Source organism: Musa acuminata, chromosome BXJ1-1 (assembly GCF_036884655.1).
Source record: "Musa acuminata AAA Group cultivar baxijiao chromosome BXJ1-1, Cavendish_Baxijiao_AAA, whole genome shotgun sequence".
NCBI lineage: Eukaryota > Viridiplantae > Streptophyta > Magnoliopsida > Zingiberales > Musaceae > Musa > Musa acuminata.
In genome coordinates this window covers 4,870,301-4,885,203 of record NC_088327.1, presented here as the reverse complement: position 1 = coordinate 4,885,203, position 14,903 = coordinate 4,870,301, and the positions used below count along the sequence as shown (strand labels likewise).

The 14,903-nt window shown below is 38.0% G+C and overlaps 3 protein-coding genes across 4 annotated transcripts; 2 read left to right on the top strand and 1 right to left on the bottom strand.

Moving 5' to 3' along the window:
* The first annotated feature begins 646 nt into the window (after positions 1–646).
* On the top strand, positions 647–5,202 carry LOC135619385 (probable prolyl 4-hydroxylase 6). 2 transcript variants are annotated; one of them, XM_065121377.1, is made up of 7 exons: positions 647–908; positions 988–1,045; positions 1,121–1,225; positions 3,928–3,985; positions 4,072–4,247; positions 4,316–4,376; positions 4,769–5,202. In XM_065121377.1, the coding sequence occupies exons 1-7, from the start codon at positions 760–762 to the stop codon at positions 5,074–5,076; spliced, it is 915 nt and encodes a 304-aa protein (XP_064977449.1). In that variant the 5' UTR covers positions 647–759; the 3' UTR covers positions 5,077–5,202. The 2 variants fall into 2 exon arrangements, with proteins under 2 accessions (XP_064977449.1, XP_064977508.1); XM_065121436.1 differs by having other exon boundaries at positions 648–908; positions 4,752–4,873.
* Positions 5,203–6,450: 1,248 nt separating this feature from the next.
* LOC135680091 (polygalacturonase At1g48100-like) lies at positions 6,451–9,776 on the top strand. The gene is made up of 8 exons (XM_065194083.1): positions 6,451–7,008; positions 7,394–7,522; positions 7,785–7,943; positions 8,040–8,075; positions 8,157–8,364; positions 8,435–8,516; positions 8,603–8,711; positions 8,782–9,776. Exons 1-8 carry the CDS (start codon positions 6,745–6,747, stop codon positions 9,184–9,186), a joined length of 1,392 nt encoding a protein of 463 aa, XP_065050155.1. The 5' UTR covers positions 6,451–6,744; the 3' UTR covers positions 9,187–9,776.
* A 912-nt stretch (positions 9,777–10,688) lies between these two features.
* On the bottom strand, positions 10,689–12,030 carry LOC103987437 (bZIP transcription factor 11). Its single transcript, XM_009405749.3, has one exon. The coding sequence runs from the start codon at positions 11,377–11,379 to the stop codon at positions 10,942–10,944; it is 438 nt and encodes a 145-aa protein (XP_009404024.2). The 5' UTR covers positions 11,380–12,030; the 3' UTR covers positions 10,689–10,941.
* Between the last annotated feature and the right edge of the window lie 2,873 nt (positions 12,031–14,903).

Genomic DNA, 14,903 nt, shown 5'->3' with positions numbered 1-14,903 from the left:
TTGGTTGAATTTATTATCTTAAAACTTTAACCAATTTAAATCGATTAATTATATCAATATAAAATATTTAATTTTATAAATAACATAAGTTTAATTTCAATTTAACCAAAATTTCGATTCAATTCAATTCAATTAAATCGATTTGTTTTAAAAAAAATATTTTTTTTTATTTTTCAAAATTATAAATTAATTAACAAACCAAATTAATCAATCGTGAATTGATTCGATTACATTGATCAAAATATATAGACTATTTTATTTTAATTGAATCGAATAAAAATAATACGATCAATCCTTAATAGTTCGGTTCAAATAGGTTTAAACATCTACAATTATAATTCTAATTTTATGAGACGTTTACCCAACACCTTCGTTCGACGCGAATTTGACCGACGAAAAATGCTCATTTCGGCGACCCCACGCCTTTCTGGTGAGTCACTGGTCCTTGCAATCTCCGGAGGGTATACGAGCGCGTAAATTGACCGAAGACGGAATAATAATAATAATTATTATTATTAAATCCCAACCTACAGCTAATGCCAAGTTTTCTCTTCTCTTTCCAATAATAATAATAATACTAACCGTAACAAAATGATAATAATAATAATAATAATAATAATTATTATTATTATTATCTCAGCCTTCTCGAGGAAGGAAGGCGTCACGGGTCGATCGTCGAAGAGCATCTCCCCTTTCTCTTCCTCTCCGCTCTCTCTCGGAGCAGCATTCTTCGCCGATCCGCATCCATCCTCCGCTGCGATGGGAATCTACTGTTGTTCGTACGATCTTCTTCGACCCGTCCTCTTCCCCTTCTTCGCAGCCCTTCTTCTTGTTGGATCGTCGTTGGGCCGAGCGGACTCCGACTTCTTCGATCCCACTCGGGTCACCCAGCTCTCGTGGCGCCCCAGGTGAGGAATCTCGGGTATTCCCTTCTTGTGCTTCCATCTTATGGCCTCGATCTTTACTTTGGCGGCTTTTGGTTGGTAGGGCTTTCCTGTACAAGCGGTTCCTTTCCTATGACGAATGCGATCACCTTATGACGCTGGTTAGAATCTCTTGATCTCTCTTCATTTTGGTTGCCGTGGCCACGTTTGTAATTTAATGACGTGCGTGGAACCAGGCAAAGGATAAGCTGGAGAAATCCATGGTTGCGGATAATGAATCGGGTAAGAGTGTGATGAGCGAGGTTAGGACGAGCTCTGGAATGTTCCTTGAGAAGCGCCAGGTGATGATTCCATGTTTCTGGCCTTTCCAGTCTTCTTCTTTCTTTAAAAAGAGCTCCTTTGATGCGTGAATTTTCTGGTCGATTTCAAGCATAACCGTCCTTATTCTCACCTGAAGCGCTACAGGTGATGAGTTACCAATTTTTGGAACAACCATTTATGTCTTTGGTTGTTTGAAAACCCTATTTGAGTATTGACATGATAATCACTTAACAATTTGGTCATCCTAGTTCTCATTAAGGAGTTCCTATTGAGGTGACCATTTGGAATTGTTGGACTGAAAATAGTAGCAGGAGGCTTTTCATTTCTCAAGTTATCTTAGTATTGTGTCTCTCAGTTTTTTTTTTAGGTACTTTTTGATGGCCCGTCTTATTTAATGTCAATTTTCTATTTGATGGAACTTCAGGTCTGCTGAAATTGTAGTTAAGTCAATGATGTCCTGGAGACCTAGAGACTTTGTAACTTGGGAGTTCTTTTAGAATTAGAAATATAATGTTTGGAAGTGGGTAAAAATGTTCTTTAGTAGTGGATTCCATATATGATGTCTCCTTATTAGTCACTTCTCCATCTTTTCTCCATTTCTCTTTGTTTTCTGTTTCATACGCCTTTATAAAGTACTTATATAATACATTTACAATGGTTGAAGATGACAATAAAGTTGATTCATGAATTGATTTTAAGGTGAGGATGCTTCTTATTTTCATTTCCTTCCACTGTCTGAGATTTTCTGAATATGTAATTTAATTCTGAAAAAAGGAACTGATTCTGTGAAAAAAGAACCTAGAAATGTGAGATAAAAAAAGTGGGCACAGCTGATGATTGACTAATTAGTGTCCACATGGTTAATTTTTTGTCTGATCTTAAAACATTGTCTGGAATGTTATCAGCATCATGATAATACAAATCAAAAGATGATGGCATCTCCTTTCTAGAAATGCATTTCAAATTCTTCCAATTTTTGTACTGTAAATGCGAAGTGCTAGGGAAAACAAACATACAATTTTGGTTATACTTAAAATTTGCTATTTTCAAAGACTTTTTCTGTATATATATAACATTCATATTTTTTATATGAGCTGGATTTTGTTCTTTTTGTAATGCTGGAAAAACAATGTGATGAGAAGTCAAAATCTTCATTAGATAACAAAAGTTGTACAAACTTGAAGTTACTGAATGAGAAGTCATTAGTTTAAAAGATAACAAGGACCCCAAATCAAGCTTGATTGGGCCCCAAATTTAGGAATTCTGTGTTTTTATCCTTGAAACAAGCCAAAGAGAGTGCTGGAATGTAGATGTGCTTTAATCTGGAAAACATAAAAATAAAAAGAAAGGAAGAACATATATGATTTTGCATGGGCTAGCACTGAACAGGTCTTTGACGCCAAAAATTTCATTGTATAACAAATAGCAAAAAATTGAAATTATTCAATAGTGAACACAAGGACCCATTATTTTTTTTTCCAAAATTTGGGAACAAGCCTGGAAAAGTGACAATCTTTGCAGTTTGAATTTTTGAAAACAAAATAGTGAACATGTTCATGAACCCAAAAGTTTCATTGTATAACAAAGTAGTGAAAACTTGAAACTACTGGATAGTGAACAATATGACAGAAAACCCGAGGCCCTGGACCAAGCTTGATTTTGCCCCCAAAATTGGGAACCAGCCAGAAAGATTGATGGGATATTGATACAGTTTGAAGTTTGGAAAACGAAGAAATAAAAAGAAAGCACCATATTTGGTTTTACGCAGGTTGTATTGACTTGTCCCTGATATACAGTTACATAGTTTTCACTCTGCTTACCATGGGATATTCATGTAAGTTTTTAAACTTCTTTCCTTCTATTCGTTGATATGAAGGATTTAGAAACAAACTGGAGAATCCTAGTTGTTGTCATAACATAGGATGGCTTATTGCTTGGTTGGATCCTTTAGCTCCTCTACAATTTGACCTCCATTGCAGCCTTTTCTGTCAGAAATAAATGATAGCATGTCATGAAGAATAGTCATCCAGGTGACGGATAGAGAGCATAAAATGTTGTGCTATGGATAGCTGGAGGGAAGATAGAGAGTATGTGACTTTGACAGAAATTTAAGGTGTAGCTACCAGTAGATCCCTCTAACCCCAGAAACTGTTCCAAAAACCACAAATTGACTAATCCTACCTTCACTGTTCCATGAACCACATTAAGTGGCATGCCTGCATCTCTGCTTGTACTATGAAAAAGTTTCTTGTCTTGGGTAATTATTTTAAGTTATTTCACACCTATGATTGTTTAATATGATTCAGCATTGAATCATCAGGCTTAGATATTTCAACAAATTGGTGTTCTCTTTCCAAGTTTTTCAGATTATGTTAGAAGCATGATAAAATATTATTCTGCTCATGGTCTTGTGAGGATTTTTCAGAATATTAGTGAATTCCATGGTATATGTTTACATTTCTGTTTCTTTTCTACCTAGACATACGAGTATGACAGATTAAAGTATGCAAGGTATCTTAGATTGTTAGATCAGATATTTATGTTTGTAATGAGCTATAGCATAACTGTAATGCACAGAATTTTCTTATTGTTCCTTGCAGCAAAACATTTTTGCATTGGATTGATCATCCAACTGGTTTGTTCCTTTGTTATGACCATGGTAGTTGCATCCAAAATATTGTCTAGACACCAAAATCTTATGCACTTTATCATCTCCTTGTAGGATGAAGTCATTGCAAGAATTGAGAAGAGGATTGCTGCTTGGACCTTCCTTCCAGAAGGTTACAGATCTTCCTTAAATTAGTAGTAAAAATTCATATTTTATCTTATCATTTGTGTGATGACCTTATGTTCAACCTTTTACTAGAGAATGGCGAGTCCATGCAAATACTGCACTATGAACTTGGGGAAAAATATGAGCCACATTTTGATTATTTTCATGACCAAACCAATCAACAACTTGGCGGTCATCGAGTTGCCACCGTATTGATGTACTTATCCAATGTTCAGAAGGGTGGGGAGACCATCTTTCCCAACTCAGAGGTAACAATTTCACTAATAGCCACATTGCAGAAGATCTCTCTTATGTCTACATTCATCATCATTTTCAGGGTAAGTTATCTCAGTTGAAGAATGATACCTGGTCAGATTGTGCAAAAAATGGTTATGCAGGTATCACACATTACACCACTGTTGATTCGTATCATTTTTGCACTTCATGTAGACCTTGATTCAAGTTCCTAATAGAATATAGATAGAAAATTTCCCAAATCATTGCATTTGTATTTCATGAAATCATGATTATCTAAAGATAAATGCTGCTTCATGATTTGACTTGCTTTGGATTGTATCCAGTGGTTTCTGTGCCTAGTTTCACGATTAAGCATAAAGTGGTCTGGATATTTAACCTTTTTTGTTTGGTTCTGTTAACTTCCTAAACTTTAACTGTTAAATTGTTTAAAAGAATTCTGGTTACACATCATACGTATTTGTTTCTGAACACAGAAGCAATATCTATCATTTATGAACATTTCAGTCTTCCCTTAGTTTGGTTGTCTGTGCAGTAAAACCTGAAAAAGGTGACGCCTTGCTCTTCTTTAGTCTCCACCTTGATGCAACAACAGATCCTAAAAGCTTGCATGGAAGCTGCCCTGTTATAGAAGGCGAGAAGTGGTCTGCAACAAAATGGATTCATGTGAGGTCTTTCGACAAACCAGAGAAAAACAGGTCAAGCGAGGCATGTGAAGATGAGAATGTTCTTTGCCCACAGTGGGCTGCAGCAGGAGAATGTGCAAAGAATCCTCTCTATATGGTAGGATCCAAGGATTCACTTGGATTTTGTAGAAAGAGCTGCAATGTATGCTCTTTGTAGGTTACCAGTTATGTGGTAGTGCAGTCTTACTCAGCATAGTTTTGATTGTATACATAGCATTCGCTGAAAGCAAATGAAAAGGACAGGAAACCTGAAATCTAGTCCATAATTTTCTTATGGTTTTTATGCAGGCTTGTCCCTTTAATTTTATAGCTTACATTCTTTGTGTAGTGAGATCATCCAGTTTGATGCGAATAGTTGGAACTGATCCTCACAGGAAACTCTGCTCAAAATCGAGCACATCTTGTTTATTAATCATGAGGCCTATTACATTCCTGATTAGATGGTTGGTGAGACTGGAAGATTCTTTGAGATGAGTTTCTTTTCATTTCTTTGATTGTTATTTGAATGTCACTTGATTGTCAAGAATGTATTCATCATCTTTTATTTGATTGTTATTTAAGACTCTGAATAACATTAATATCCCTAGTTAAATTAAAAGCATCTGAATCCATATTTATCTTTTTAGGTCTCTCTATCTCTCATCATATTTTCTTAAAGAAAATGCTTTAGCTAATCAAGGAGGTTATAAAATCCACAGAAAAGGATTGCAGGCCTTGATATATATATAGACCAACCCATTCAGCTCCCACACTCACTCTTTGCAAGTGCTGTAGGTTGGGGGTAACAAAAAGCTGCCAAAATAGTTACTGCTCTGCAACAGCTTAAAGCAACAAAGGAATAAAGAAGGCTCAGGATCAGTAGTAGATCTCTGCAGTATGAAGAAGATGAGTTTTTTTCCTTTTTCCCCCATCCACATCATGCAGCCCACCACCTAGAAAGAATTATTTCTTTTTGTTCTATTGCTAAGGTTATACCCTGCAGATTTACTCATCTGACAGTGTGACCAGGATTCATAAAGTCTTTTGGATTTGAACCCCAGGAACTTGAGTACCAGCAGTGGCTTCCACCCTTCTCCTAGAGATCACAAAATCTTAAACTGCATCCTTTGCAATTTTCCCTCAAGGCACTCTAACTTGGATGTGCATTTTTTCTAGTCCACTTAAGTTGAATTTGGAAGGCATCAAGCAACAGGGTTCACAGTTTCTTCAACTTGGCCTCACTGAATTTTTTTGATCTGAACCTACACACAACTGGTGACCAATGTAAAAGGAAGTCTCTGATTCTGTTCCTTGTCTGTGTCTTGAAGGTCCCAGATAACTTCCTTAATGCTTCTAGTTGTGATCTTTGTGGAAGTAATAAACCTGTCAGCCATGTTGTAAAGTGCCCCTTAGGATAAGTACTTTCCAGAGTCCATGTTCTATCAAAGTGGATGTCTCTCTTTTTTGCACTTTGCCATTTCCAATGCTTTAGAAAGTAACCATTCTGGTCCAACACAATGCTGCTTGATAGATCCTATATGTTCATATCTCACTGTCCTACATCTTTACTCTGCAGTCACACATGCTAAGCATTCTGCTGAAATTGAAAAGCTAAATGCTTCTTTTGACCATTATCAGATTTGAGTTTAAAATCTCGGAAATCGAATAAACTATTCCATAGGAGGAGGAAAAATAATTGGCAGTATGCTAATCAATAGGCAGTATTTGTATGATCCAACTGTTATATAAACTGCTAACTACCTGCTTGGGGAAGACAAACACTTGAAACTTCCAGCATTGGCTGTTAGTCTGTGGAACCAACTAAGTTGAACACTGAAGTTTCATCATGAGGGACAGAAATCACTTGCCTGTTTCTCATGTACTCCTTTGGTTGGCCATTTCTAGCATATTATCTACTGTATCACCAATGAGGAGCCATTTGAAGCCAAGTGAAGTTCTGAGACATGGTGGACATGATCCTGGCCTTGGCCATTCTTACAGTTCTTCACCATCTACAGCTAATCAACATGGTTCTTACATGCCTCTTTCAAAAAAATTCAACATCCTGTTCTTTGGAGCTACTGGAGATGGAGTTGCTGATGATTCAAAGGTATGAAGCACTTGAGTTGTTGCCAGTTTCTTCCATATTCATCGACTAGATCATAATGTAGCATTCTGCACTCCATTCTGAAGGGCTACCAAATTCAAATTCTGAAGTTTTAAAAAGCTTCTGTTAAGAACATGAGCTTGTAAGCTGTTTTGCAGAAGCAATCAATTCAAGTTATTAATTCTTTTAGACACATTAAATTGCAACTCTTGCTTGGAACATACAACCATCAGTGACTAGTATTGGTATAATTCTCTGTAGTTGTCAAATAACCTTCCTTGTCAGATTCATCAACTCTTATCCTTTGTTATGTTTCATTGAGCATTGATCTAGTGAATTATTCATGTGAAGCTACATTAAGACATTCTTTATGTGTGTTCATGTACAGGCATTCAAAGCAGCATGGAAAGCTGCTTGCTTGGTTCCCAGAGCAACCATAGAGCTGCCATCAGAGTTCAAATTTCTTGTTAGACCAGTCACTCTTCAGGGCCCTTGCATGCCTCACCTTGTTCTCCAGGTTCTTTCTCTTTCCTATCTTCTTTTGTGGTGATGGTTTTCTTTTTTTGATTTAAACACTAGCAAATTACTCTGCTGAAAAACATCAGCTGCCACCTACATCTTCTATGAATTAGCTGAATCTGCCAAGTGACTTCTTCCATGTCTAAGAAGATGTTTTTATCTAACATTATGTGGCTGCGCATCTGCCTTTTCATGTTCACTGCCTCACATATCACAAACTGCTGCTATAATATACCGGAGTGATTGCACTTAATTTTCAGATAGATGGAACTCTTGTGGCTCCTTCAAGTGTGGCTAAATCCAACCTCTATCAATGGATCAACATAAAATGGCTTCATGACTTCACCATACAAGGAAGTGGTACTGTAGATGGTCAGGGTTTTGTACTGTGGAACATCTCTGAAAGCCACCACATTGAGGTGAAGAAAAGAACATTACACATGCATAGACAGAAGCTATTATTTCTGGTCACAGTGTATGATCAAACTAAAAGATCTAATCTTGGACTTGTGCAGAAAGAGACCAAATATGGATCATCTATGAGACCAACTGTATGACATTTCATTCTCTGATTCCTAGTTAGATTTATCACCTGTCCTGGATCCCAGTTCAAGACATGTTCTTTGTTACAGGTGATCAGGTTGTACAAGTGCTACAACGTTACGGTCCGCAACATTCGGATCATCAACAGCCCTTTGTGCCATCTGAAATTTGACAGCTCTCAGGGTGTCAAAGTGAAGAACATTACAATTTCTTCACCGAAAGATAGTCCCAACACTGATGGCATTCACCTTCAGAACACTCGAGATGTCGAGATCAAGCACTCTGATATCGGATGTGGTGAGGATGACAAAAATGCCAGCCAATGCAGCCACTGCAATGTTGATCATTTTCTACTGTATTTTTCTAGGTGATGACTGCGTCTCAATACAAGCTGGATGCTCTAATGTTCATATCCACCATCTCAGATGCAGCCCAGGTCATGGAATCAGGTGAAGAAACATCAAAACCAGAAATCCCAAACAACAAATTCGCAGACTAAATCTTCACTTTTACTGACCATATGAGATCGTGGCAGCGTGGGAGGGCTGGGGAAGGGAAGTAGCTTGGCCTGTGTCTCCAACATCTCTGTTAACAGTGTCACCGTCCAAAATGCTCTATCTGGAGTAAGGATTAAAACATGGCAGGTAAACTCTGCAGTGCGTAGCAACTGAGCAGATTCAGAACTCTGAGCTGACTTCAGATTTGATCTTTCAGGGCGGCGTAGGATCGGTCAGGAACGTGTCGTTCTCCAACGTGCAGGTCGTCGACGTCGATGTGCCGATCGTGATCGATCAGTACTACTGCAACAGGAGATCATGCGGGAACAGGACGGATGCAGTGGCTATCTCGGAGGTCACGTACGAGAAGATATCAGGGACCTACAGGTTTCAACCCATGAATCTGGCCTGCAGCGATGGCATGCCATGCACCGGCGTAGCACTAAGGGACATCGAGCTGTCGCCGGCGAACGAGACTCAAGTTCCTAGAGAGGCCTTCTGTTGGAAGTCATACGGGGAGTCGCAAGGTCTCCTTCACCCGCTCAGCCTTGGTTGCTTGCAGAGGCCTACCAGGTTGATGAAGGCCCAGATGAAGTCTCACAATGACACTTGTTACTACTGATGAGGAAGAAAACAATTGTTGTGTGAGTTGAAACGTGTTTGGCAAGATCTTTACCGATCTAAATAAGCAATGTTACGGTTCAACATCAACATCTGTTCATGATCAAACAAATGAAGAGAGAACTACGGCATGCATCTCACGCCTGATAGTTGTGGCCTCGTTCCTGTTTAGCCATAGACACTAGAAGGAGTAAGAGATAAGGCCTCGGATCCAATAGGCGATGCACTGGAAATCTGACATTTCTCGCTCGTCCAACTGGAAATCTGAGCCTCATCAAACAAGAAACTTAAATTTGATTTATATTATATCTTGAAGAAGGGATAAAGAGATAATACCACTTGACACTCAAACAGGATATGAGAAGCAAACAACCTAAATCCACCACCTAAAGCACTTCTTCTCAGCAAACATGTCAACAACAAGAGGAAGAAGGAGCACAATTGGTTCATGCAGAAACAAAAAGGCGATGGTATGAAGCATCTTTACCTGCCTGCAAATTGGCTGAACAATTCTCATGTATCAAAGTGTTTTCTCCTGAAACAATTGCAAGTATGCACAGAGAGAGAGAGAGAGAGAGAGAGAGAGAGAGAGGGAGATTATACTGTAGGTTGGTGGTTAATGGTTAATTTTACTTGGATCACATTCATATTTACATTGATTTATTTGCACATTAGAATTTGGAATATCTCTTTTTGATTGAATCTTACTAAATCTGAGGTGAGTTTATAATGTGGTTTGCTCATTTTGACAAAGAAGTGTGTAACCTCATACCCTAACATATTCAATTCAATTCATTACTGTGAGCCACTTTCAAGTGGCTACCCAACTCAATCCAAAAAGGAAAAGCAAAGTTTGGACATCATCAACAGTGATACTACTTTAATTATTTTAATATTTTGGGAAACCAAAGAGGCTTTCTTTCTTTATCAGTACTCCTCAATTGCTGTGCATATTGTTTAATGCACAATTCTAGTTTGCACAAACATGAAGACTTGTTTTCTGTCATCATTGACCTAACTATTCTTGAATTATTTTTTGATCAAACCTAATAAGTTCTTTAAGCATCCTTCTCAAAATTCACCTATATTCTAGTTTTGTATGCCATTCATCTTAATCTCCTAAGAAGTAAAGAACATACCTAAGAAGTAAAGAACATACTTAGTAGTCAAGAGAGGATCAATATAAACAGTCTTATCAGAAACTATTTCAAATAATAATGAAACAACATCAGTTCTTCCACCATTTAAGGGCAAGTGAGCATCCTCTTTAGAAACCAGAAAGCAGATGCATAATCCATCTGCTTTCTGGTTTCTACTTCTCTGAGCCCAAATTACTACAGTTTTCACATCACTTTTACCTCTCAGAAATTCTTCATACATCTTCTGAATAAACAAAATCAACTCTAAACATCTTTCTCAGAATCAAACACAATCAACATCCTTTTCAAAATCCATCTGGTTTCTACTTGTGTGTGTGTGCGCTTGATGCATGCATTGTTCATCTGAATGCAACTATTCATGTATTATAAAGAAAGACCTATTACAATCTTGGCTCTGAATGCATATGTAGGTAATAAACCACATACAAACCAAAACCAAAACCTGACATACTTCAAGGTCTTCATCACAACATGCAAACTCCTTCCACCCTGACTCCATACACACACAACACTTGACACAAAGGTAAAATACGAAACAGTCGACCACAACATGACAAACACCACAGTCATACAGTGCCAGTGACCTTTTTGGTCTGTCAATAGTAGAACATGTCTGCTGAGGCCATGATGGGCTGATTCAAACATTTGATGGAATTGTCAATCATTTGATGACCACTGATGTTGTGGTTCATGTTAAGGAAGCTGAGGATCTCATCAAGAGACTGCAGCCTGTTGCCAAGCTCCATCATCTGAGCCCTCAACACACAGTTCTCAGCCTCCACTGCAACATACTGCTGCTTGGTGAGGCTGAAGGCTGTCGAGAGCTGGCGGTTCTCCTTCCTCAGCTGGTTCAGATGTGCCATCAGCTCGTCCAAATGCTTCTGCTTGCGCATCCTCGACCGCCTCGCGGATTCGCGGTTCGATATCATTCGCCTTAGCTTCTTTTGGTCCATCACGGCCTGCAGGTCTTCTTCTGAACCAGAATTCTGGAGCTGGCTGGATCCGGAGGAAGTCCCACTAGGAGAAGAAGCCATGGAAGATTTGGTAGTGCTGCTTAGGAAAGAGAAGATCTTGGGTGGAAATCTACGTGAAAGATGTCGTTATCCTTTGAACTTTGAAGGATTACAGGAAAAAGGACGAAGAGATTGAGAGACTATAGATATGCTCAGATCTGAGAACAAGATCATGAGAATACATAAAACCAGTAAAGGAAGACAACAGAGAAGGATTGAACAAGATGAGTCCTGCGCCGAAGTGTGGAACTTATCATAAACCCAGAGAGTAGGATTTCACTTAGGATAGCCGACATCAATCGGAAACAACAAGAGAATGTGATGATGCATGTGAAAGGAAAACAAAGCTTTGATGCAGAGAAGCACAGAACTTGGAACCAAGAGAACAGGTAAACCTCCCTTGTTTCAGCTGCAAGGTGGGATTTTTACACCAGAAATCAAGCAAAGGCCGGACCTTGATGATTGTTCCTTGGGTTCTGAAACAGAATCAGTAGTTCCAGAAAAGAATCTGATGGGTTTTCCCCAAAGAGTTCTTGGAACAGAAGACCACCAGAGGCAGGGGAAGAACAGTGGAAGAAGGCCGGAGCAGCGTAACCTTGATAAAGCAAAGCGAGGGAGGAGAGGAGAGGAGAAGGGGAAAAGGGAATTGGAGGTGAGGACAGGGGTGGAATTTATAGAGCAAAATGAAGGAAAAGAAGGCAACAAAGAGATGAATAAAAATTTAGAAACAGCACTAGAGAGGGAGTGACTGATTCCTTTCAAGAGGGCATGAATGACATCTCACACAGCTATCCAATTGCAGTCGGTGGATTTTATTTCTCATGGCTGAAAACATTTGCCCAAGAATACGAATAAAATGAGATTAGGATATCTCAATAAACCACTAAATAGTGTGAAATATTCCCATACAATTATCTATATCTAATGACATAACTATTAGTCTAAGCACTAACAGAGAGGTCTAACTTAGCTCAGTTACTTGGTTAACTCCATGTAAAAGGATTCAGAATAGTGCTCCTTTTGGTTTGCATTTAGTGAAGGATGTTCATCTTAGATTAGGTGAATGGGACACTACTTTTCATTCATCAATGGAAATGATAAAGCTGATAGAAGACAAATGCAGCCAAATTTCTAAAGATATGTCCATGGTTTCCTTTTGCAAATGAGGTAGAACACTACAACATCTAAGAGCACCCATAAAGCAGTAATGGCTTAGGTTATGTCCTACTTCAGCCATTAGATAAAGACTACCCTGCTGCCATCACCATTTGATGTGGGCACTAGGGAGTTTCTTCAGTAGAATACTATTGCATTCAGGATCTTGTTCTATACAAAAGTGCCAATTGAACTCCTCAGATAAATTGATCTCTCTCTCTCTCTCTTGCTATGAAGCCAATTCACACTAATATCTAACATGTGTTTTACTAGCAAAAAGTTATGAACCATCCAATATCATTAATTCAATAACTATCAAATGAAACATCATAGCTGGATCTGAAGGCCTTGGAAACATCCAGGTAAGTTCAATTTGATCACATTTGAGAAACATTGCTCACATGGTACATGAATGTGCTGCAAAACTTGGAAAAGGTAGATGAATTAATAAGAAATAATGCCTTTGTCTTTTACAGTGTACTATTGAGTCCAAATCATTCAAACTAGATAGTTATGTTTTTGTTGAATTATCCTTGAAAGCAATTCCAAAGGCAAGAATGACTTCCAAACTTTCAAGAATTTAGGAGGTAGGTGGCTTCACCAGGTTAATCAAGGTCCCCCTAGTATCTTAGATGTCCATGGTCTAACAGCAAGCAAATGTCCTGATGAGACAAAACTGTGCCAGTGGTGAGAAGATGGATTTGGACCTTAAGGAATACTAGTGGACATCCATAGCCGCCTGCATCAGTTTTGGTGGGAGCATATAGCAGAAGTCTTGCTTTTCCTTCATTATCTTGAGGCAGTTGTCTGGTGACTTTCTTAAACAAATGTCTCTTCTTTGATCAGTTTATTTGCTTCACTTTCTACTTTGATAAAGAAAAAAGGATCAAAGTGTTCCTGCTACGCAAGCTAGAGTGCCTAATTCAATGGTGAACCCTCGTGACCACCAAGCTTTTTTGTACTGCAGTCAGAAATTATATGTAGATTTGTCATGACATTGGGGTTTTAACAGACAGAAATTCTTTTGCATGATCTTCAGCAGACTTTGGAAGATGATTGTGATGTGTAGCATGAAGATGATGAAAGTGTTGAGAAGTTTCCAGATCTTATTTTATACAATGACAACACTTGTCTTTTCTAGAATGGCTGCTCATAAACTTTGACAGGAAGCAACATTTTCTTAATCACATCCATAGTTCTTTACTTTTTGTTTCAAGAAGGCTTCAGAATTTAGAAGGTGATTGTCATGTGTGGCATGAAGAAGGTGCTAGATCTTATTTTAGCTTTTTAGAACCTGCAATTCTATGGTCAAGATGTCTATCAGCTAGACAAAGGACTCTAATACTGATGAAACATGCTTCTGGAAGTTCTCATCTTTCATGCATACAGAAACCTAGATGTGAAAAGAATAAAACAATACCAGACCATACAATCCTAAGTTAAAACAAGAACATGTTTAGTGAGCTCTTTCCTCTTAACTGGATTCCGACATGTAACTTCACATTGTGTACTGCAGTTGTTTCCATCTAAGAAAATGTTCTGCAACTGGGCCATTTGGCATTGTAATAGTGATATATTTCTTGCAGTAACATGAGTATTTACATGGCAAACAGCTTTTGCTTTAAAGGACATGTACTACTGCCTCGATCTTTCATTGCTCTTACATAACCAACTAAAAAAGATTGATCTGATACTGACTGATAAAACAGAATAAAACACTGCATGTTCATGCTCAGCATGTGTAATCCAATATCACTAAAGTGTTATTTAGGGAACAGGATGCTTTTTCATTTTAGGTGCCATGGAGGAACACTACTTGGGTGCTGTGGTAAACAACATTGGTTGAGAGTGGGATATGAGATTCTTGACAAAATGCAATTATTTATATTGTCATTCCTAAAAAAACTGTGTTTCTGCTTAGTCTTTATTTCAAGTTAAAGGAAAGTAGTCTAACTAACAATTGTCAGATTGCTGATATCTGCTCTAATATCCGAAAGCGCATTACTTTGGCACGACGGTGACTGAAATCAAGAACATCACACAAAAGGCCGAAGCAGCTGGCAATCAACACAAAACCTTTATGTTATGATATCTACTAAATGAAATCACCAGCTTTGTTATTTTTAATCAAAGCTATGGCTTAGATACTAAGACTAACCAAAAGAAGGATTGTCAATCATGATGTTGGATTCATGCAATTATAAATTATACTGTCAAGAGCAACAACTTTTGAAATAAATAGAGACACCAGTCATAATATTTAAAAGAAGAAAAAGAGGATGAAATTTTACTAAGAATGAATTAAAGAACATTTCTTGAAATGGTTATATGTATCAAGTACACCTTAGAGGATGAAGAGTCCTAAGAACATGAAGAAATTTAAATTCTCA